This window comes from Podarcis gaigeae (assembly GCF_964106915.1).
Source record: "Podarcis gaigeae genome assembly, chromosome: 12".
Classification (NCBI taxonomy): Eukaryota; Metazoa; Chordata; class Lepidosauria; order Squamata; family Lacertidae; genus Podarcis; species Podarcis gaigeae.
Window position 1 is genome coordinate 58,958,680 of NC_139688.1, and position 25,236 is coordinate 58,983,915.

Sequence of the window (25,236 nt, forward strand, 5' to 3'; positions counted from 1 at the left end):
TTAGACATGCTGGCTACATGACCGGCTCCCTCGGCCAATAAAGTGAGATGAGTGTCACAACCCCAGAGTCGTCCTCGACTGGGCCTAATGGTCAGGGGTCCCTTTACCTTTACTTAATATCTCTTTCTAAGCAATCAGTCTGCACAGAGGGCTTAACAGTTTGGGCAATAAAGGAAGGAAGGAAGGATGGAAGGCGACCACATGCCAGTTGTTGTTTTTTTCAAATTTATTAGAACACTATGAACATTTTTAGAAAGAAAGATAAAAATCAAATGTTATCATGGAATTTAAGTATGCAAAGTTAATTTCTCTTATCTTCCACATCCAAATGTTTGATTCCAAGTATCATACAGTTCAAGATCTTTGGAGGACACACTGGGGCGCACAGTTTTTAAAGCATTGTCAAAATCTTGAAAAACTATAGATCGTACTTGCTCAGGTGCAATGGTTGTAATATCAATAGACTGAAGGCTGCGGATAGGGCCTAGAGAAGCCTCTCTACAAAGCTGAGTCATATCAGCTCCAGAAAACCCATCTGATTTTTTAACAATGAGATCAATTTCCTCCTCCGTTAGGGAGCAATTTTCCTTTGACATCAGACAAGTCACTATCTGCTTTCTAGCAGAAGTGTCAGGAAGTGGGATGTACAATCTCTTCACCAGTCTCCTTCGGGCAGCCTCATCAATTTCTTGTGGCCGGTTGGTTGCTCCCACAACTAATATGCGGTCTTCAGAAGAGGTTGTTGCTCCATCTAACTGGACCAAGAATTCAGTTTTTATTCTTCGAGAAGACTCGTGCTCCCCATCTGCGCGCTGGGACAGGAGAGAATCAATTTCATCAATGAAGATTACTGCTGGCTGCTGGAATCGTGCAACAGCAAACAATGCGCGGACCATCTTTTCTCCCTCACCTACCCACTTGGAGGTCAATGAAGAGGCACTGATGCTAAAAAATGTAGCCCCAGACTGACATGCAATACATTTGCCAATGAGCGTCTTCCCTGTCCCAGGAGGACCAAACAGAAGAATTCCTTTTGGAGGACTCCTTAAACCAGTGAAAATGTCAGGTCTCAACATAGGCCACACTATTATCTCCTTGATAGTTGCTTTTGCGAATTCGACCCCAGCAATGTCATCCCAATTCACTGGAGGCCCATGATCCATGATCTCTTGCATAATAAGTTCAATCATTTTTGGCTCTATATTCTTTAGCCGTTCATCCGTTGGACAAGTCACCTCTGTAGACCCGTAAGATTTGCACTGCGTCCCTGTGTTTTCATTCCCGTCTTGTTTTGGTGTTGGAGGGACAAACTTTCCGAATACACCCCGAGATCTTGAAAGACCTAAAGTCTTTTTTGTGCTACTGCTAGATGGGAATGGTGCACGCTCTGATTGGTGCTGGTGCTTCTTCTGCTGGTCCACCCAGAGCTGTTCTTTTGCAGTTTTGAAACCAGATGCTTTGTTCTCATTGTTTTTGCTTCCACTCCATGCATAGGTCTTCCCTTCTGTATTAACTGGCTTATTAAGAATGAAACCAGAAGATGTAGTGCTACTTTCTTCATTCGACACAAGAAATGCTTTCCTTTTCCCCAGGTTGCCCATCTCTGAAGGGAAAGCAGACTGAGTGGAAGATGAAGAATTCTGCTTCAAACCAGAGTTACTCATGAGTGTCAGAGAACTACTAAACACTGATTCACCATCTCTAAACAATGGAGTCACACAAGAGGTAATGTCAGACCCTTCACTTACAGGCACCGGCAAAAAAGAATGTGCAGCTCTGGCCTTGGCTGAGGAAAGCACACCAAACTGATGAGGCTTCAAAGCTGGGGCTCTGCCAAGGATATGTAGTTCCTGACTTGTACCGTCTGATGAGCCATCCCTATGTACAGATTTGCCATCACCACTGCAGTGAGTGAGTTTAGGAAGACCTGAAGCAACAGAGGCGGTGGCTTCCTTGTCACTCCGAAACATTTCACTCTTCTGCATCATCTCTTGCACACACTTCAGTTCCATCACATTAGCTGTCGTCAAAGCAGATTGCCACTTGTCATTTTCATTTTGCTGACTTCTTGCCAGTGTCAAAATGTTTTCCGCACAGTTATTCAAGCCAATCTCTGGATTGTCAGAGTCAAGAATCGCAGAGTATTTTTCTGCATATTTTTTGAATAGGTTGGCAGTGCAAACTTGGGAGATCTCAGAATTTGCCCATGCATACTGAATGCGTAAAATCTGTGCACGATATGCATCTGCCTTCTGTCCTGGTGTAGAGGTGTCAGAGGTATAAGCAAAGAGATTCATCTGCCATTCACTCAGGTGTATATCATCACTGGGGCTACTGGGCTGCATTTTCTACAGAGAAATAGGACAAAAAATATGGTGATGAGAAAGAGAAAGTTACCTTTTAGCATAAGCTCTAGCTAAAGAAGGCAGTCAAACGACTGTACTTTGTTACCTCATTACCCTTTATTTAAGCATTGTGAGGTATCTGACAAATATTTTACACAGCCAGGAAAACAATCTCACAGCTCTTGATTTTAAATCTTATCCTTTGAACACTTAGCAAGGGCACAAATCCATGTGACAATCAAATCTCCTGTTGCTCGCTGCATCCGTTTCTGTACATACAGAAATACCTTTCCTACAGATAACCCTGATGCCCCCTGCCCGTTCTGGTGCTTAAATTATCTCTTAGGACAAATGAAGCTGCAAAAACTATGTTTAGACCACACCGTCACCTGGCACTGCCAATTTATTCACAAAAACGCACATCTGGAGCCATTTACAGCTATTGGACATAGCCAAGCCCAGAAAGCGACCTGGCAAGTACTTTCCCAATAATACAAATACAGTGGTACCTTGGTTTACAACCATAATCCGTTTCGGAGGTCCGTCTGTAAACCAAAACAGGTCGGAACCCAAGGCACGTTTTCGCCAATGGGTCCTCTCAAAAAAATGCGCCGTAATCCAAAAAAATTTTGCAAACTGGGACATGCATTTCTGGGTTTGAATTGGTCGTAATCCAAAATGGTTGTAAACTAGGCTGTTCACAAACCAAGGTACCACGGTATGGTGAATATGGGAACTCTGTGCGAGTCCCTGCCAGCTTCACAGACCGGCAGGGACTGAAGCATCTTACGCATCAGGATTGTACAGGAAGCAGTGGCACAGGAATATTACTTGAAATCTGCATCTTGAAACTGGCAGGGCAGACCTTGAGAGACATATTGTTTCTAACTGCCTGTTAAGAGATAATTGAACCACTATTCTTAAACTGTGCATGAACCAATTCCTTAGTTATTCTTTAATTTCTTGTTCTGAGTACATTATAACCTCATATTAGAAACTATTGTTTCTATTAACTACTGTACAGCACTATCGTTACTCATGTTTTGATGCTCAGTGATATTTTTTTAAGGTCAGCATGTCAGTGGTGATGTAGCCCATATCTTCTCCTTAGCTACGGATCACCAAGGGGCAGCCCCAGGATCCTTCAGAGCCAAACCTTAAATCACTAAAATGGGACAAGGCAACAACAAAGAATGCTTTGAGTCTGCAGTGTATGCATTTGGATCAGGGGTTGTCCACCTGGTCCCTACCGGACACTAGTGGGCGTTTCAGGATTCTAGGTGGGCAGTAAGGAAATTTACCATCAAGAAAGATGCATTAGTGGGTGGTAGGTATTGAAAGGTTGACTACCCCGATTTTTAGGGATGCGGGTGGCGCTGTGGGTTAAAGCACAGAGCCTTGGACTTGCTGATCAGAAGGTTGACGGTTCGAATCCCCATGACGGGGTGAGCTCCCATTACTCAGTCCCTGCTCCTGCCAACCCAGCAGTTCGAAAGCATGTCAAAGTGCAAGTAGATAAATAGGTACTGCTCTGGCGGGAAGGTAAACGGCGTTTCAGTGCGCTGTTCTGGTTCACCAGAAGCGGCTTAGTCATGCTGGCCACATGACCCGGAAGCTGTACGCCGGCTCCCTTGGCCAATAAAGCGAGGTGAGTGCCGCAACCCCAGAGTCGGCCACGACTGGACCTAATGGTCAGGTGTCCCTTTACCTTTACCTTACCCCGATTTAGATACAGTAGTAACTTCTCCAGCAAAGCAGCCAATGAAGACCTGAACAGAAAGGATATGCTTTTGTTATGCCATCACTGTGTCAACTGTATTGTTTGGGATGGCACTAGCAAGCCTGAAGACCAGCCAAGTGACTGACGGGTGCTGAATGAGCTAATGCAGCATCCTGACACTTGCAAACAGATCCGAGTGGTTATATGAATGCCACTGCTATTCAGAACATGCAGATGCAGACATTTTCCTGGCTGCACCCAAAATACACACTCAGGACAAAAAGCACTCATTAAAATTTTAATTCATCAAATGAAAGCTATAGGATTAATTATAGCTATTTAAAGGGAGTGGATGGGATTTTGGAGAGCTAGCCTTGTGGAGTTTGCACAAAGTGACTTTTCTAGCTTTAAGTACCAAGTAGTCTGCTTTTCTGATAGCCAAATCCTATAGGATTGCTTAGTTCCTTCCTTTTATGTGCTCAATAGCAGTTCCTTTACACAGCTGCTACTAGACAAGAGGTATCTTTGCAGTTTTGCTTTATGGACAATTGATCAATAATTATTATACAGGGCATATGTACTGGAATACTTCCTTTCCTGTCTTTCCAGAGAAGGATATATACTTGTATTATTCTCAAGAATATATGCGTAATTCTGCAGATCAGGCCAGATAGCAAAGCTATACATTTTGTTTTCCTTTATTTTCACAACTGTTACTGTTATTTCAAACTTAATGAATAATAATTCTGAAAAGCAGCCAGATGATGATATCCAATAAAAAGTGAGTATTATTTCATTCAAGAAAAATAAATAACTTTCCAGAGATTATTAGTCTCTCTAGTGCAACACATGTGTAACTTTATGCTATGTATTCTTGTGGTTTTATGCTGTAAACCACCCTGTGGTTCTTGGATGAAAGACGGTATATAAATTTAATAAATAAAGATAATACAAATAATCATCATTTGCTCTGGGCATTCCACCTCTATCTTCAATTAAGATTCTGCTTTGAGGGTAGCCAAGGGTGCTAACAGGATTTTCTAAACCCCCTACATCCTCTCAGCCCCCTGCAATCTATTGGCAGGAATGGCTTCTTAGGTACATATGTTAACTTAGCCTAGCCTACCTCACAGGGCTGTTGTTATTGCTATTGGCATGCCTGGATGAAATAATGTGGACACAGAGAAAAGCACATACCCCAGTATCTTCCTCTGTCCAGCCAGGCTAGCAGCAACCATGAGGAGCATATCCTGTTTGCTGCTGCTCTGGGAGGGCTCCCTCCTCAGTCTCAGGTGCAGCAGGCAACGTTTGCTCCTTAGCAACAGTGATTAAGTGACCTTACACCTGCTGAGAGCTAAAGTCTTAGCTAGCTCCTCCGTGCTTTTTCTTCGGAAAAGTCCAAAAAAAAAAGAAAGAAAGAAAAAAGAAAGAGGAGTATTTGGGGCCCCTGCTGGCTTGGGGCCCGATATCTGTGTACCCCCATTGACAGCAATATCACGTTTTCCAAGCACGACATGCACCTGGGGGCAGAGCGCTGATTCTTCTTTTATATAGCTTGGTTAAGTTATGAAATGGGTGGGTGCAAATGGTACAGGTCTTCACTAGTTAAGAGATTGGGAATCTGCGGCTCACCAGATGCACTGAATACAACTCCCACCATTGCTGATCATGGGCCGTGTTGGCTGGGCTGATGGAGTGTGGATTCAACGCAGCCTGAGGAGCCACACACTCCCCAGGCCCACTCTAGACATAATGGGAATAAATAAAACGGCTGGACCTGTACAACTGAGAGAGTTGTCACGCTGTACAAAACTTTGCTTTACATTATCAGGATAACAAAGAGCACCTATTTGATGCAGATTATTTCCCCCTGAACACAATCCATAGGGTTAAAAAGTGTTTCCCCTCACCTTTTCAAATTGGCAGTGTGAGTTTTTAAGCTGCTGCAAATATAGTGAATGCAAATATACAGTCAGTTGGTAGTGTTTACGTTTGCTTACTCCCTCCTTCCATTTTTGGGGCACTGCAATTGTTTATGCAACCCCTAATCTCAAAATGAAAGAAGAGGGGAACCAAGAGCTGCACATTAGTCAAAGGTCCATTTAGATTAACCTCACGCTCAAAGTTAACTAACCAAGAACTGAAAGCAAGATGAATGGCTCCAAAAGAGCTCAAGAAAACAGGCACTTTTCAGACACTTAGCAATTTTGTGGAACTCTCTCTCCCTCGTAGGTGCTTGCCTCTTGCTTTTCCGCAGTGCCAGGTTGAGAAAGTACTGTTCTCCCAGGCTTTTTTTAAACATTAGCACCACTGAATGCTGTTATTAATTTGATTGTCTCCATTTTATTTGAGATAGCTTCGCCTTCTGACAATGGTTGCTATTGTATTTTATTCCCTGTGCTGGTTGAGGATTTTGTTCTGGTATTTTAGCCTTTTAAAACTTCAACATTTCCTGTATATCACCAAGAGAGCAGAGTTATGGGGCAAGAAATAAATGCAATAGTTCATTTAGTTAAGCATCAGAAGTTTTACTTAAACACTAGCAAACAAAAAGGTTTATTTAACTAACTTTGCACACAATAAAATACAATTAAATGGAAGGTAGTGTCTCCTAGAAGGAAAAATATAAGAACTCCTAATCCCTTTGACATTGGACAACTGCAATGTGGCACCGCGATAAAGAAGGAAAACATGCTTTTCAACTATTATCAGATAAAATCAGGAAGACTAAACAGTAATGAATTGTCATGAATTGCTTTTAATAAGATGCTCCCTGATAAGCAAATTAAAACACCTTTGAGAAGTCAAAAGTATCTTGCATTTTTTTATTTGTTCATCACCACAATCTGCAACTGAAGAAAGAACCCAAACATTTCAGCTCAACATGTTAGCTTTTAAGACCAAGTGAATAATCATAACACAAAACACAGTACTGTACGTTTAATATAACCAGGAGACTGACTGTTGCGGTTTGGAGCTACAATAGTGCCACCTGCTGGACAAATGTGAGGTGGAAGTTCCTTACAAACCCCACATTTTGATTTAGGGTCTGTTTCTTCACACATGCTTCCCAACCTCACTCCAAGGACCTCAGGGTTAGACTGGAACAACTATTGACCAGTCACAAACACCCCGTGGGGGGCGGGATATGGACAGCTTGCTTAGGCTACATAAATAAATAAATTTTAATAAATAAGCCAGCAAGCATGTATGGACTGGCTTGAAGGTTTCCTATTTACTGAGTAATAATAATAATAAAAATAAATTTTATTTATATCCCGCCCTCCCCAGCCGAAGCCGGGCTCAGGGCGGCTAATAACAATCAAATAATCCAACATTCTAAAAACATTTCATTATAAAAATTAATTAAAATCAAATTGATGGCAACCGTTAAGCAAAATTCTGTGCAGATTGCCAGAGGAGGGAGTCAGGCTGCACCCTGACCAGAGGCCTGGTGGAACAACTCTGTCTTGCAGGCCCTGCGGAAAGATGTCAAGTCCCGCAGGGCCCTAGTCTCTTGTACTTCATATGAACCAAGCTGACTGCTGTACTGACACCGCAGGGAAGCTGTGCAAAGTGTACTTTGTCTAAGGTTGAGAGAACACCAGCAAAAATACTTTGAATCTGGATATGAGCCCCTTCCTCATAATTTTATGATTACCAAAAGCTCTGTATCATGAACATTAGCCATTTCCTTAAACCAAGTAATAGTTTATGATAATGATAATATATATTATAATAATGATATAAAGCGCTTTGTTGTAAAGTCTGCACTGTATAGCCAAGCATAGACTAGGGCAAGTTTCCAACTCCAGTAACCAGAGGCTTACACTTTGTTTCAGAGTAAACAATCGTGTTAAATTAATATGACAAACTCAAGCTGTAGGATTTTTTTTGCATGTTGCATTCACAAACTAATTCCCCAGCCCAATCCATTATGTCTCATGATGACCTACATCACCCCCCACCCAAAAAAACCACTGAGGTTGCATGCATGGATTTCTTGGATAACTAACTAGGCTGAACAGATGCGCTATTACAATAACATCACATTTTCAAACCTAGAAACAGAAACCTGCCTACATAACATTTTAATAAACTACTCTATGGCGAACTGACAAACCACTACTGGATTCTGCACATCCAGTTCAGGAGCAGCCTGCATTTTATTGTCCATTTTATTTACAAACATGTTTGCAATCTCATCAGGTTAACGCATGCTTTTGTTTTATTCCTTAGAACAAAATGAACAGTCTCTCTCACCCACATCCAAGCATTCTGATTGTCTTAGTCTTGATGGTGTGTGAGAGAGAGAAAGAGAGAAGAGAAAGCTCCCCTCACCAAGTACCCACCTTCAGTCTCCCCCAGCCCCCAAATGAAGTCGAGGAGCAAATAAGGACATCTGGGACAGGAAGCCAGGGCTGCCACCACCACACAGTTCTCCAAAGCTGGTTTGATGTCAGTTAAGTCATCCGTGTTTGTGCTATTTGCATGTGGTACACAACAGGTTACTATATGGAGAGGGTGGATACGTTAGGCTGGTTGGATGGTTAGACTGGCCCCCAGGCGCTTCCTATGTGCCCCCCACTGCAGCCTCTGGTCCCATCTCACCTCCACTCTGCACTTGAGCACATTCTGCAGTCCAAGGCAATTAGCCCAGTACGTATGAGGACCAAGACTAATTTTGCCAGCTCATGTGCTTCAGCTACTCAATTTCAAGCATCAAGCAAAGAAACAAAGGGGATTGAGCAGCTCAGGTGCAGAAAAAGAGGACTCTGCCAAAGCATCTGTTGCTGTTCACACTCAAAGGGAAGCAGGGAGCAAGGTGAAAAAGCCTTTTGACTGCGGCTTGGCTCATCTCTCCTTTCAACCATTTACGGTACCCATTTTAAACTCTGATCACTGTTAAATATGGTACCACACAGCACTTTGCTTGCATAGCACTTTAAGCAATGACTTCAAAGGCACATCCACCAGGGTACTGTACTATGGTTCAGAGTGTCCTTGCACCAATATAATTCCAAGAAATGAAACGATGAATACTGTAACTACTGGATTGCAAAATGATTAACTAACTAATGATTATGGGATTCAATAATTGGGACTAAACAAACAAACAAAAAAACCTTTAAGCCCACAATGTTTAAAGATGTCACAGCCAGAATTCCAAGCCCCCAATAAGAAGAATTAAAATTAATGCCGTACTCTTGTATCAGTATTATCAGCTATCTCCCCCATCAATCATTTAAAAGCCAAGCGGGCAACACACCATCTAGGCTATCAGGTGAGGAAAGCTATCCAGTGACCCTCCCTACCCCGCCCCCGCCCCCAATCTTTCTCCTGCGTAACAACAGATTGTATTCATAAGTCCCTTTGGTCCACAGGCAGATGTTCAGTGCAGTTCAATCAGTATGCTTGCATTAGTATTCCCACAAGCATGTTTGCCCTTTCGTGTCTATGCATTAAAGTGCTATTTAAAAGCTGCCCATGTTCCTTTTAATGAATATTCAAAGGTAGTCTACAGCCTCTGGCAAAGTGGGAGTGTCATACATAAATCCAGCCGCTTTCTCTCACCCCCCCCAAAGAAAACCTTTAAGGGGGGGAGGGATGTCTATAAAGCTTGCCATTTCCACAACAAAGACAGAAGTGAGGACAAGGAATTGTCTCCAGGGAATACACTACAATTGGATCTGCAAAAACTCACAAGAAATCCAGCTGCACTATTTATCGTATTTTTCACTCTATAACACGCACCTGACCATAACACGCACATAGTTTTTAGAGGAGGAAAACAAGAAAAAAATATTCTAAACGAAACAGTGGATATATGATTTTTGTGGTTCATGCTGTGGCCACAGACATGTGATCTGACGGTGAGTTTGGGGTAGCCCAATGCAAAAATCCTGAGGATCCATGTGGATCCATGCTTTGTAACCACGTTTTTGCACCATTGCGGCCCCATGAAACAGTGGGTGCGTGTGTTTTTTGGTGCAGGCTGTAGCCATGGATATGCTATGTGATCTGATGGTGAATTTGGGGTGACCTAGTGCAAAAATCCTGAGGATCCATGTGGATCCGTGCTTTGTAACCACGTTTTAAGTGGGGAGGAAAGGAAAAGAACTCAAGGGACAAGGAGCACGCGTGGGGGGTATGGAGAAGGATGCTGCTGATAATGCAGGAGAGGCTCCTCTCTGGCTTTGCTCCTTTAGAACAAGCAGGCTCTGCGTCTCTCCCTCCTCCCCGGCAAGGAAACCATGATAGTAACCACTCTGAGACAAATCAAGAAAAATTGCGACCAACACTCTCCCCCAACAAGCGCAGTGAGGTCAAAACACACACACACGCAGAGAGGGAACTGGCCCTAAAGTCGCAGGGCGCTGGGGGAGTGAACGGGAAGCAAGAGAAGGAGAAGGAGCCCTCACACACAGAGAGACACACAGAGTGTCAATTCTAAAGTCGGAGGGACAGCGCAGGGAGAGTGAACGGGAAGCAGGAGGAGGAGAAGGAGCCCTCTCTCTCTCTCTCTCTCTCTCACACACACACACACACACACAGAGTGTCAATTCTAAAGTCGGAGGGAGAGCGCAGGGGCGCAGGGAGTGCGAAGGGGAAGCAGGAGGAGGAGAACGATAGCTCAAGCACACACACACACAGCCCCTACAGTGGCTAATCCAAAATCGGACAGCAAAAAACTGCAGGCAGGGACAGAGAGTACGGGGTTGTTTTAAAGCAGCCAACTCCGCTCTGCTTCTCTCCCTCCTCCCGGCTAGGCTGGCTGAAAAGCTTCGCTGCTACTTAGCAGATCAGTGGGGAGGAGAGAGGAACATAGAGGACGGGGTTTTTTTAAAGCAGCCAAGCCCGCTCTGCTTCTCTCCCTCCTCCCCAGCTCGGCTCGCTGACAGGAGCCGCTTACACCTGCTTTGCTGTTTCAAAGCAAGCCACGGACTGCTCACAACTGCAGCAGATTCCCCCGCCATCTGTAGGCATTCGCTCCATAACACGCACAGACATTTCCCCTTACTTTCTAGGAGGAAAAATCTGCGTGTTATGGAGCGAAATTTACGGTAAGCATGCAGACCCATAGCAACAGCGGCTAGCTAGCGGCTTGGGCACCCAGGGTGGCACAAGTGGCCTGAGCTCGGGGGCAAGCGGCAAGCTGCATGGAGCCTCCCTGCCGCCTCCCCCTCAGCTGTAGGGCAGCCGAGCCTGGGGGAGATGGCGGGTGGATGCAAGCCCCACGCTGTTTCCGGCAGCACAGAGCCTGCAGGCAGTCCGCCCAACTCCTCTCCCAGGCTCGGCCGCCCTACTGCTGAGGGGGAGGCAGTGGGCAGACGCAAGCCCCACACTGTCATTTCAGGCAGCGTGGAGCCTGTAGGTGCCTGAGCCACTGCGTCACTTCCAGGAGAAAGGCGTGGCTCAGACGCGCTGCTGGCCCAGCGGTAAGTGCCGCCCCCTGTGGTGTGGCACCCAGTGCCTCCCACCACGCCACTGCATCACAACCATAATACTATATGCCCTCTGATCCCTCACATCAGCTCTATGGAGCCACAGGACAAAAGTGCATTGACACACTTTTGAAATTGAAAAATTAGTACTAGATTAGATTTCAGAGCACAGGATGGTCTGAGTCCCTGCTTCCTTCTGCACACTCCTCTGTAAGCAATTGCTGATATGATAATCCAAGAAATGCCAAAAGAAAAAAAAGGATGCTGGCTTAGGATATTTTGGCTATTGAACTACTTTTAACCATCTTTCATAATTACTGGAGAATGACATTTAAAAAAAAATACTTGGCAATTCAAAATGCATAAACAATACACTGAAACGCTGGTCTTAAGCTGTTGGGCTGGGACGTAGTACTGGGTCACGGCCAGTGTTAGAAACTCAGATACAGAAGCTAATTGCCAAATGACACGTTAAACCTAGGTTACAGTCACCCCAACGGAATGCCTAGGCACCTTTTTTGCAATGGGATTGATTACAACACATGAAAACATCAAATAAAACAAAGTAAAGCATCAAGGAAAATATTTCAGATTCTTCTCTAAGTGACATTTTGCTTTTCCCATATTTATTTACCTACTTAATTTATATAGCTGCCCTATAACAGAAGAACTAGAAGCCTAGACAGCATCTTAAAAAGTAGAGACATCACCTTGCCAACAAAGGTCCGTATAGTAAAAGCTATGGTTTTCCCAGTAGTGATGTATGGGAGTGAAAGCTGGACCATGAAGAAGGCTGATCGCTGAAGAATTGATGATTTTGAATTATGGTGCTGGAGGAGATTCTTGAGAGTCCCATGGACTGCAAGAAGATCAAACCTCTCCATTCTGAAGGAAATCAGCCCTGAGTGCTCACTGGAAGGATAGATCCTGAAGCTGAGGCTCCAATACTCTGGCCACCTCATGAGAAGAGAAGACTCCCTGGAAAAGACCCTGATGTTGGGAAAGATGGAGGGTACAAGGAGAAGGGGATGACAGAGGATGAGATGGTGGGACAGTGTCCTCAAAGCTACCAGCATGAGCCTGACCAAACTGCAGGAGGCAGTGGAAGACAGGAGTGCCTGGCGTGCTCTGGTCCAGGGGTTCACAAAGAGTCGGACATGACTAAACGACTAAACAACAACAACAACAGAAGAAGAACTCTAGGAAGCCAGTGTGGTATTGTGGTTGGAGTGTTGGACTAGGACCCAGGTGATCAGGGCTCAGATCCCCACTCAGTCGTAAAGCTCATTGGGTGACTTTGAGCCAGTCACAGTCTCTTAAGGTATCACAGGGTCATTGTAGGGATTAAATGAGAAGGGGGGGGGGTTGAACCATGTACTCCTTGGAGGAAAAGGTGGGATATAAATGCAATAAATAAGCTCTTTTGCTTCCCTGCTTAAGACAGCTGGAGGGGCCAGAGGGAGATGTCCCGTGGCCAGCCTGTCATCCAGAGATCTCCATGTGGCTGCAAAACACACCTGGGGAATTTCTAACACTTCCTGATCTAAAATGGTTCAAAACCGCAGGCAGACCACCATACAAAAAATCTATCTCCACCTTTCAGCAATGCCAGTTGCAGAAACCTGAAGGTATTTTGAGCTTGGAATAAGGGTGTTCAACCTCCTTAGAAATAAAACTATTTTGAAATGTCCTTTAAGTGCTTTCAAAGTCTCCCAATGGAACGTGGCATTTTCATCAGCTAGCAGTGCACATTTTCCATTTGTAGCTCAAAACAATATTGGTTTTGTTTCTTCTTGCAATGGCACATCTGTACATTGCTAGTAGGAAGTTGCCTCATGTTTATGATTATTCCACGTGGCCCTTTCATCAGAAGAGGCTACTGTTCCAAACACAACCATTAAATCACCACTTTGAGAGTCCCAAGGGCTATAACTCATTTACTAGGTGAACTGCTTTCTCTCGCTCCCTGGTCATCCTTTGGCCAGAAGGATCCCCTTCTGACAGATGAATGACCAACTAGAACTGCTTTTTTAATGTGCATGTGATTTTATACTATTTTATTTTGTTCTGAGCTTTTAAATTTTGTAATTGGTGTTTTTATCTTGTTACTAGTCACTGACTGTAATAAAACGACTATACTCTACTCTCGCTCCCTCTCTTTTAAAGCTACAAATCAAAACACAGTCCTTTTCAATGCTTCATCCACTTTACGAACTATAAGCCCCGCAGATTGTTGCTACAAGATTTTTCAGAAATAAAGCTCCCCTTGTCAACTACAGCAACCTACTCCTGCTGGTTAATCACAAACCAAAATTGTAACAATTATAGAATTATACACACATAGATTATTTTAACTCTCTCTCTCTCTCCACTATTTTCTTTGGGGTGAAAAATGAAAGCATTTGCACCAGTTTTTAGTACTAGGAACTACTTATTCAGATAGCATGCCCTGCTAAAAGGGCTGCAATCCAGAAAAAGTGGATGCTTAAATCCCACTGGTTCCTTAAGGGTGTTTTACAGGACTAACAGCTACCGGTAATCAGTAGATGGATAGACTAAAACTTTGGATGCTTCATTGCTAGGGTACAACTTTTATTGTGAGGATAAAATTAGTAGGTGTGAAAGAAACCTACAAAGTAATGCTGAAAATCTGTTTAATTACTCAATAAACAAATAATGTAAAAAAAAAGTTTATTTATTTGTTGACAGTGCTAGTATACAACTTTCTGTAGATTATTAATAGTAGTTATTAAATTTCTATACTGCCCTTCATCCAAAAGATCACAGGGTGGTTCACAACATAAAGACAAAATGAGAACACAAAATATATAATAAAACAGAAACAAACCAATAATTCCACTCCCAGAAATACATTTAAAAGGCCATAGAATGTTCAATCTATAACCTGGTTATAGAAAACCATTTTTGCCTGGTGCCTAAAGATATGTAATGAAAGCACCAGACGAGCCTAGAGAGGGAAGAAGAATCCTCAAAGAGTGAGTCACCCCAGAAAAGGTGCATTCTCATGTTTCCAACCTCCAGACCTCTTGTGGAAGTGGCACACAAAGAAGGGCCATAGATGGTGATGACAGGGTCATGGGCACAGCTGGGGGGGGCAGCTGGCCCCCTAAATAAAATAAATAAGTAAAAATACTTAACTGAAGTAGAAACAATAAGAATATTTGAAATTGAAATGGTCACTGAGGTCACTTGGATGATGCTGTTGGGCATTCTAGTGATGCAACTGGCAACCCGACTGAGCAACAGGTGTGACTTTTGGCTCTACACCCCTTTATGTTGGAGAAGACCAGGCTTCCTCAACCTCAGCCCTCCAGATGTTTTAAGACTACAATTCCCACCATCCCTGACCCCTGGTCCTGCCAGCTAGGGATCATGGGAGTTGTAGGCCAAAAACATCTGGAGGGCTGAGGCTGAGGAAGCCTGGAGAAGAACATTCAAGACTTCAAGATGAAAGACAAGCAGTTCTCAAGTTTTTATAACTTGCAAGACTCTGAAGCTGAACTATGGTATACCATGTGGGAGGAGAAGAAACTCAGCAAAGAGCAGTTAAAAGAGATGAACGTAGCAGACCTAGTAAAAGAGGCGCAAATCTTTTACCCGGCCACAATAAATCTCTTGCTCAGCCAGGCACCACGTGCACCATAGCATTCAGTGCCTTGTGGAGAGTAAAGACCTGGTTAAGGTTGACGATGACAGGGGAACATCTCAATGGGCTTTGCTTACTGAGAGTGGACGGAAAAACAGGAAAAAAGGAGGTATTTGGGAAGGAAGTGCTGAAAAGATTTTCAGCAAGTCCAAGAAAACTTGCTTTAGTTTTGATTCTTTAAAAATATGAAAAGGGCATGTTCTTTGTAATTTTGCAAAATATACTCATTAATTGCATGAAATGTACTTCCTGATATTTTTTTTTATTTAACTTCCTAATTCTCAAATGGCTGAAGATTCTGACAGATTTTTCTGAATACTTGGGGTCAAAAGAAAGTACAGTGGTACCTCTGGTTGCGAATGGGATCCGTTCCGGAGCCCCGTTTGCAACATGAGCAGAACGCAACCCGCGTATGCGCGTGCGCGGATCGCTGCTTCTGCGCATGCCGTCATTTTGAGCGTCTGCACAAGCGGTGAAACCCGGAAGTAACCCTTTCCGGTACTTCCGGGTCGCCGCGGGACGCAACCTGAAAAGACATAACCTGAACCGAACGTAACAAGAGGTATGGCTGTAATGTAAAACAACTGTGGTTGAGACGTTTCATTCCGAATCTGCTAGACAAAGCCAGACAGGGGATGATGACAGGTGGGTGCCCTGCCTGCCCCCAACGTACATCATGACTATGCCCAAGTGCAGGGTCCTGATTGGTTCATGTGGAGGTATTGCAGTCTTGGGCCATTTCAGGTTTTATAGGTCAAAACCAGAACTTAGAATTTAGTCTGGAAACTGACCAGCAGCCAGAGCAGTAGGGCCAGGAGCAGTGATATATGCTTAAACCATCTTGCCCCACTGACCAACCTGGCCACTGAATTCTGCACCAGCTCAAGTTTCTCAACCGTCTTCAGAGAAAGCCCCACAAATAACACACAGCATATTTCTCCCAGTCTAGCAAAGGTGATCCTTGTGTGGAAAAAGATTTCCACATATGGATCTTGACTAACTTTCACATAACCTTCAAGGGGTAGCAATCTATTTCATTCAGCACCCCAGAGTGCAAATGCAGGAAAATGAACATTTCACACTGCTTTATAGCACCACATCATTAGTCTACCAAGCCTTTATTTGGAATAGCAATGGCTCTTCAAGTCTTCCCTAGCCCTCCTATCTGTGAGGACAGGTTATTGAACCCGACACATTATGTGTGTGAAGTCTGCACTCTAGCACTGTGCACACCCAGATAAAGTCCACCACAAACACAAAAGCCAAAATTATATAAATAGCAGGGTGGATAAAAAATAATGATTTAAAAAATAATCAAAAAAATCAAAATTTTAAAATAAAATGCTTTTGAAGGAGAAATCTTTTTAAAGATAGTTTTCTATTTAAGTTACATTATAGTCCAAAGACTATTCATCAGGAAATAAGAATTTGATTTAAGTTTTTCGTGTGTGCTAAAACTAGGTCTAAGTTATTTTTTTAAAAAAACCATTTAACCACATCAGTTAACAAACATGGATGCATATGCTATAATGTTATTGTTTTAGTTAAATAAATTGTTTAAATTGTTATTAAGAAACTGATTATTTTTCTCCTTCCAATAAAGTACAGCAGAAAAGTTGACCAAATATAAACAGTTAACTTATTAAACCTCACAATAATTTCATAATTATCTGTCTATGTATTTCTAATAGTATAACCAAATCACTCATTTTTGATATAACTGTAAAAACTACTCTGATAATTTATTATTCCAAAAATGAAACCTTCATCTGGTTGTAAATATTAAGATTATACCAGCAAGGATGAGACTTTCTGTAAAAAATGGTTTAAATCAAGTCTTACTGACTAGTGATTTAAATCAAATCCACCCTGGTCACAGTCTACAGAAGAGAATGGAAATCCCTTATGGCAGCCACCGGCTTCCAAGGCCCATCTGTCCTTTATATTTTGTACCTGGCAAGCCTGATCTCAAACTCTCCACTTCTAAGCTGCAGGTGGTACAAGGTGGACCTACAGTTTCAGCTCATCATCCTTCACTTGTGTGTAAAACTGAGTGAACAAGCAAACTGTAAGCTGGACACTGCTGAAATCCACACACCTGCATCTACAGGAATTTGGTCCGAGATCTGCCTAGTGTGGCAGCATTTTTCTCTGCCCTCCCCCACCTCACTGCCATGGGCCTATTACAGATGAAGGGAAATGTATTTTCCATAACCACAGAGGAAATGTAAACATTCTGTTTGGTTGCAATGAAGTATGGAAAAAGGGAGTACTGTACAAGAGAGGAAAATTCAAGTCTGTTTTAGTCTATTCCATGACTTCTCTACCGCTACAAAATTTACAGATCCCTTTCCCCCCCAAAAAATCTAATACACATACATATATACTATATATTTTATAGTTAAGTCTGTCTATTTTTTTGCTCTCTATGCATATTTATGCATGGCTTTCAAATATTGTTGTAATAGAGACATCTTGCATAAAAGAATTTGATAATGCACAACATTGCCTTCACTAACCAAGGATTGATGGCCTTTGTAGTGGCTGGAATTTGGCATTTTAGAGAACTAGTGGGTCAAACACTCTAGAAAGTGCTTGTACCAGAACCTCTTTTGAACACTTCTGGCTTTGGCAAATAAACTGAGAACTTCAACAGCCTTTAGCATAGCTCCTCCTAAAAGCAGGTAGAATGGTGCTTCTCCATTCTGACTTGGTGACCACTGGAGATGTTGCAGTTGAGCATCCTCATACAACATAACTAAAAGGTGAAGACAGACCTGATGGTGTTTCACTTTGCCTTTAAAACCAGGGAACACCAATGGCTGCTCTACATTTGCCAGACAACTTTGGCTTTATGTCAATTTATTTTCTGGAAATGATTCCTGGCATTTTAGAAATACTGAGACATCTCATTTAAGGAACAGAGTTCTATGGGGGAAGCAAAAGAATCACAGTCACTAATAGCAACTTCACATGTTACTGTGATTCTGCATGTGTGAAATGGGGAGCATCATTTCTACACATTATATGCAAGTATACTGAAGTGATAGCCAGCCAGTCAAAGCCATTCCCAGGGGGTGGCCTGCATGCTGACAAGGAGCCACAGATAAAAGAGTGCAGAGTGGGGACCAAAGGTGGACAAACTACCCCAGAAGGAGCACAATGTGTTCCCCACCAGAGGTACTACCCCTCCCCTAACACCCCATGGTAATTAAAAGGAACCATTATACCACATTTACTGGAGTCTAATGCGCCTTCGAATCTAATGCGCACCTCAATTTTCAGAAGCACAAAACCAAAAAAAGTATTTGTTGGTGCATGTAAATGTGCCATTGAATCTATCATGCGCCTTAATTTTCGCAACGTAATTTGGCCAAAAAAGGTGAGCATTAGATTTGAGTAAATACAGTAATATGTACACAGAGAGGTAGTCAGATATAAACAACCATGATTTTAAAAAACCATTATAAATTGTGTGCAAAATCCCTTGTCTTGCTACATAAGACTTGTCAATTCCCAGTCCCACCACACATACACACAAATGACTGTGACTAACCAAAGAATCCAATATTGCAGTTTTAGGAGAAAGCTTGTAGAGAGCAAATCAGCATGTTGAAATGGGGGGGGGGGGCAAACTCATTGTTGGGAAGGAATCAACAAGAAGGCAACCCCACCAGCAACCCCTTGTTCAGTGGGTTCTCACTGTATGGAATAAATTGGAGAGAAATGAGAAAAACCAGGGCCTAATACAGTATATGTGTAGTGCCTCCACCTACCAGCCTTATAATCCATGAAAACAGGGGCGGGGCCACATGCCCTCAGGGGTAATCTGTTAGGGGCCACATGCTGTGCTGTGAGTCAGAGAAAACCATACTGGATTAACTAATCTGAAATAAAGACCACCTTACTTTGTGTTTCACCATGGTCACCTCCGATCAGAATACTCAAACCTATGCAGGGCTACTCAGAAGTTCAACTGTGGCTCCTAGAAGCTGTCAGCATGCAAAACCAGTCACACTCAGGAATGGCTTTGACTGGCTGGCTAAACCAAGTGAGGGTTCCTGATGGGTCTCAAACCCTTTCATCTAGGCATAGAATCATAGAGTTGGAAGAGACCACAAGGACCATCGAGTCCAACCCCCTGCCAAGCAGGAAACACCATCAGAGCACTCCTGACATATGGTTGTCAAGCCTCTGCTTAAAGACCTCCAAAGAAGGAGACTCCACCACACTCCTTGGCAGCAAATTCCACTGTCGAAATTGTCGAAATTCCTCAGTGAGTTACGGATGAAAGCATGCAAAAACCGGCTCCAGCAGATTGAATGGGTAAAACCATGTCTGTGCGTGCTGTAGAAGGAAGTGAGGGACAGATGTGGCTTGTCCACCTGAGAAGGTAGCCAACTTGGGAGAAGCAAAACTCTGATCCCAAACCTCTGCTACCTAGAAAAGGCGAAGGAATAAACCCTATACGAATTTGGAGTGGAGCCCCTAAGACAGTTGGGTGGTGCTTTGTATTCTTCTGGCAACTCCTGCAGCCAAGCTGGTGCCAAACATATTGCTCCGCTTTCATGTGGACCACATCAGTGAGACCAAGAGATGGGTTTTGTCATTTGAGAAGCCTAAGACCTCCATACCCACCCCTCAGGCTTGCACTCTGAGGAGGTCACTTTGGTGCTGTTAAAGCAGCAAAAATAACGTGGGAGGCAGCAGTTACAAGCTGTGATTTTCCAGTGGTTTGGCTTCACCCCTGGAGGCACACCCCATTGTCTCTTGAGACAGACTGATTCCAACCAAGTATGTCTCACCCTCCTGTCACCAATTCCCCCTTGTAAACGTTCTCACTCACCACCCACCCCAACGGCTTAAGTATTATAAATCAAACACGGTGTCAGAAACCCCATGTTAGTTTCTTAACATGTTTACTTATTTTATTTGTCTAATTTGTATACTGCCCTTCATCTGAAGATCACAGGGCACTACACAACATAGTATCATAGAATTTTACAGTTGGAAGAGACCGGAATGGTCATTCAGTCCAACCCCCTGCAATTCTGGAATAAAACATGTACAGTTGCAATAGAAATTATTCAACCCCCATTGCAAATCAGGTTTATTATCCCAATTTACAGACTTTCAGCTGTTTGCAATGAGCAAATCAAACAAAAGCAATTGAAATAGCTCAACACAACAGGTGCTTAAATTGGCTCCCCCAAATTCAGCTGAAAATGCAACTTATACTGGCTTCTCCAGTCTATTATCCAACCCCCTGAATAGAATCCCTCACAACAGCACAAATACAACAGGTGTCGTCTCAAGAACACCTGGTGCACATAATCAAGGGCTTCACTAGTTGCACCAGGTGTGCTTGAGCTGGAACACATGAAATACCTGAACTGACTAGGGGTTTGCTGAGTGTCAAATTTGGTTACATGTTAGAGATATGGCTAAGTCAAGAGAATGGCCCAAGGTAAGAGAAGAGATCATCGCCCTTCACAAACAAGGAGCAGGATACAAGAAGATAGTGAAGGCACTGGATGTTCCTAGAGAAACCTTGGAAGTTCAAAGTTCCAACTTGAACATCGCAAATTCAAAGTTAATGGAAGAGTGGTTACACTTCCTGGACAGGGCAGAAAAAGGAAGCTATCCGCGGCAGCAACCTGATTTCTGATAAGGCAGGCTGGGAATAGCCCTCAAGTGGCTCCAAAAGAGCTGCAGCAAGACTTGGTGGCAGCAGACACTGAGGTTTCAGTGAGCACAGTAAGGCGCATACTAAACGCAGGAGGTTTCCATGCCAGAACTCCAAAAGACACACCACTACCGACACATGGGACATGTGGGGAGTAAATGTGGACTACTGGAGAGCTTTGGATTCACTGGATCCAAAGCCCAGCAGATCACCTGAGACCCGGACCTTCTGCCTCCTTGAGTGTGCCAGCCTAGAACTAGTACAACAGGCAAATCAACAACCATTCTCTCACCTTTTGTCCTGGCCAGCAAAAGTATAACTTTGGATGCAGCAATGGATCTGCCCCACTGCTGGAGGTGGAGCTTGGGGCTTTCTGTGTCTATCACTTCCTGTCCAGTGCAAACCCTACGCATGTCTCTTAGGATGAAACTCTCAATGAGGTCATTGGTTATAGTTTTGGAGCCTTAACAATCTTCACTCATTTTCCTAACTGAAAACTGTGGCTCTGAGGTGCTTGGACACACCTGCCCAATTTGTTCAATGTTGCATCATACTATTGTCATTTTAAAGATCATTATTTTAAGGAGACCAGCACATACTTTCGTTTTTATAACCAAATAAATATTGTGGACGCGGGTGGCGCTGTGGGTTAAACCACAGAGCCTAGGATTTGCCGATCAGAAGGTCGGCAGTTCAAATCCCCGTGATGGGGTGAGCTCCCGTTGCTCAGTCCCTGCTCCTGCCAACCTAGCAGTTCGAAAGCACGTCAAAGTGCAAGGAGATAAATAGGTGCTGCTCCAGCGGGAAGGTAAACGGTGTTTCCGTGCGCTGCTCTGGTTCGCCAGAAGCGGCTTAGTCATGCTGGCCACATGACCTGGAAGCTGGACGCCGGCTCCCTCAGCCTTTAAAGTGAGATGAGCGCCACAACCTCAGTCGTCCACGACGGGACCTGACAGTCAGGGGTCCCTTTACCTTTAAATGTTGTGAAATGCTCAGATTCAGAGTATTACTTTTACAGACTTCACCAGAAATGATCCTGCTCTTTATTATGCTCTCCCCCAAAATAAAAGCGGGGAGGTTGGAATAAAAAAAACCAAGGAAGCGTAATTGCCAGAGGCGGAGCTAGCTGCTCCAGCACCCTAAGGGGCGCAAACGCTGTGTAGCCAGGGCGAGGCTAGCCACCCAGGTGGGGGGGAGGTCGAGCATCCATGCCACCCATGGCGAGGGTCCCAGGGGGACAGCACAGTGATGTCAAACCCCCCCCCCCCCGTTAGGGATGACACCTGGGGCGGACGACACCTACCGCCCCCCTTCCTCCACCAGTGCTAATTGCTACCCTGAATTATCCATTAAACTCATGCCTCACAACTGTGGACTTCTTGCAGTGTGCTCCTTTACAGGATTTATTCAAATTAAATCCTACCAATCCCTAGTAAGCTTGTTTAGTTTTGCAATTTGAGGCTGGAAGGCAATTTCTGCTTACCTGGGAGCAAGCCCCATCCTCAGTTACTTCTGAGTAAACCTGTATAGGATTCTGCCTAGACTAAAAATGCCCTTCAATATATACAACTGGGAATGACATATATTCATAGAAGGGCATTTTTTTTAGTTTAGGCAGAATCCTATACAGGTAACTCTGTGCATGTGAGCTCTGTGTGTGTGTGTGTGTGTGTTTATATATATATATATATATATAGTCCAGCAGCACCTTAGAGACCAACTAAGTTTGTTCTTGGTATAAGCTTTCTTGTGCATGCACACTTCTTCAGATAAACATACACACACATTGAATGACATGTTTTGTTTATGAAGAGTTCTATGCAGGCTTACTCAGAAGTAAGTGAAGATGGGGCTTGCTCCCAGGTAAGCAGAAATTGACTTCCTTCCAGCCTCAGACCACAATGCTAAGTAAGCACATTTAGCAGGGAGGATTATCCATGTATGTATGTATGTATGTATGTATGTATATGAGTCGTGTGTGAGAGATTAACAGCATTTAGTTCCAAGTGACGGCACAGCAAAGCTCGCTCAGAAGCATATCCGAGTTTACAAATATACTGTGAAGCGCCGCGTGACACGAAGGGCGGTATGCTAATTAAATATAAATAATACACGTCCAATTTTTCGCCTTTTAAAACAGTCTCTTCTAAAAGCAGAAGGAAGGCACAAACCTGGGGCGGAGAGACGCTGCTCCCCTGAGGGCCGAGAGAGGCGTCCTGGCCGAAGCCGCGCGGGAAACGGGCGAGTCACGCTGCCCTCCGGGGCGCCGCCATCTTGAGGCTCCTCCCCGCCAAGGAGGAGCAGAGGCCGGCAGGCGGGCAGGCGGCGGCGGCGGCGGCGGCTTCCTTGGCCCCCGGAGCGCGAAGAGGGCCGGGGCGGGGCGAGGCCGGGGAAGCCGCCTGCGCCGGCGAGGCCTCTTCGGAGGGAACCTGCCCCCTCGGCCCATGGGGTAACTTTGTCCAAGAATGAATTTGTTGTTTTCGTTTTTATTTCGAAAAAAACAAGCAGAGGCCGATCATTGTGGGGCCGCTTTTAAGGAGAGGCTGGTGCCGCTGCGATTGTCAGGACGTTTTAATAGCTCACGCAGAGAGTTGCTTAATTTTTAGGCCAGCAGCAGACTTGCTTCAGGAGTTCGGTAGGGGAAATGTCGAAGGCGTGCTTTGCAGAACCCACTAGACCACAGCGACTATCATATCTATCTGTGTATCTCACATATAGAGAGAGAGATATATATACTGTAGATAGATCTGCATTGTGCATGCTTTGCCTTTGCATTATCCGGGTGAGAAAAGCAGGCACGTTCAGGGGACGGAGCGTGTCAAGAGAAGTTGCCCCCCAAAGGTGAACTTGCGTTGCAAGGAATTGCACATTGCATTGCCGGCTTCAGTTTCCGACTGCCTTCGCCGGCGATTCCCACGGAAGGCCCTGCCTGCCCCGTGTTGGACACCGGGCACCAAGCAGCGCCTGCCGGCCCTTCTCCCCTCTCTTTCCGCCCTGCCTTTTTCTTGCTCTGCCCGCCTCTGGCCTCCGCCGGCCCCGAATTTCCAATTGGGGAGGCGGCGCCTCGCGGCAGCGGCAGCGGCAGCAGGAGGGACCTTCCCCGGAGTTGTGCAAGCGGCTGTGAGCAGCGCCAGGAGGCCAAGCAGGTTTTGTGAGTGCACCCCACACAGTGGAGCTGGCAGTTGAGTTGTGTAAGCAGTATCTGCAGAAAGACACAGGAGAGAAGGGTAAGCTCAAACCACCCTTCTTTCTCATGTGGGGAAGGAGGAGATAATGTTGCTTTGGGTCCATTCTTGATGGGACTCCGTGATGCCCCACCCGCTGGGATGGTGCCAGGTGGGTGGTCATCCCTGCTAGCAAGGACCATGTCCCTGTCGTTTTGGATTTTTCAGCTGCTGGTGGTAACTTTGGTTATTCTGAATGCTGGAAGGTTCAGGAAAGATAAAAGACAGTGCTTCCCCAAACAGCACAAAGGCAAACTGCAGAACTCCCTCCAACTTGGATGGCTTTAAAAAAGGATGAGACAAATCCATGGCAAGAGAGAGGAGGGCTATCAGGTGAGATGGCTCTGCTCTGCCTCCACAGCCAGAGGCAGCAGGGCTCCCAAAAGCAGGTGCTGGAAACCACAGGAGGGGAGAGATGCGCTTGGGCTCATGTTCCGCTCGCTGGTCTCCTGCAGGGATCCGCTTGGCCAAGATGTTGGACTAGAGGAGCCCTTGGCCTGATCCAGGAGGCTCCTCTTCTCTTCTTATGTCCCATCCATACTTCCCTCAAAGTGCTTACTGCTGTCATGGTGGGGGGGGGCGCAAGTGGAATGTGAGAGGGCTTTTTGAGTATGCTGTGTTTTACTACAGCTGTTGAAATATGTCCTCTGAACAATTTAGAAAAGGACAAATGCTTTATGTTTATGGACCCTGTAAGCCAAATTTTAAAAGGGCAACAAGCCCTTAATGTGGGAGGGGGGAGAGGGGAAGCAATGTGCAATGTTTAAAAGAAGCACCGAGTAAATTCCCTGCACATTTGAAGGGTGCACCTTGAGTAAATGGGGGGGAGAGAAAGACGTAAGGTAAATAAAGGACACAAAAATGGCGCAAAGTGTGTCACTTTAGATATTAAGGTGAGTAAACTTTGTAACTTTGACAGGCTATCTACAACTTGGTTTTAAGAGGAGTTGAGCTCTCAAAAATTCAGTTACAGATGCTGAATTATATCCTATAGGTCAGGCATCCCCAACCGTCGGCCCTTCAGATGTTTTGGACCACGATTCCCATCATCCCTGACCACTGGTCCTGTTAGCTAGGGATCATGGGAGTTGTAGGCCAAAACATCTGGAAGGCCGCAAGTTGGGGATGCCTGCTGTAGGTCATTTCAAC

The 25,236-nt window shown here is 44.5% G+C and overlaps 2 protein-coding genes across 4 annotated transcripts in view; one reads left to right on the top strand and one right to left on the bottom strand.

Annotated features, from left to right (window-relative positions):
- Nucleotides 1–211: 211 nt before the first annotated feature.
- Nucleotides 212–23,319, bottom strand: FIGNL1 (fidgetin like 1). The gene is made up of 2 exons (XM_083706336.1): nt 23,035–23,319; nt 212–2,348 (listed from the first exon to the last, which is right to left on the bottom strand). The coding sequence occupies exon 2, from the start codon at nt 2,343–2,345 to the stop codon at nt 312–314; it is 2,034 nt and encodes a 677-aa protein (XP_083562462.1). The 5' UTR covers nt 2,346–2,348; nt 23,035–23,319; the 3' UTR covers nt 212–311.
- BLVRA (biliverdin reductase A) overlaps nt 23,280–25,236 on the top strand; it is a 29,317-nt gene continuing 27,360 nt past the window's right edge. Inside the window, exon 1 of one of the 3 annotated variants that reach the window (XM_083706406.1) lies at nt 23,280–24,090. The gene's annotated coding sequence lies outside the window, so the exon portion shown is untranslated. The remainder of the gene's footprint in view (nt 24,091–25,236) is intronic. The other 2 variants (XM_083706404.1, XM_083706405.1) reach the window with 2 other exon arrangements.

Bases quoted from the DNA above. Each gene is read 5' to 3' on its own strand.
- FIGNL1 (XM_083706336.1), bottom strand. From the start codon at position 2,345: ATGCAGCCCAGTAGCCCCAGTGATGATATACACCTGAGTGAATGGCAG.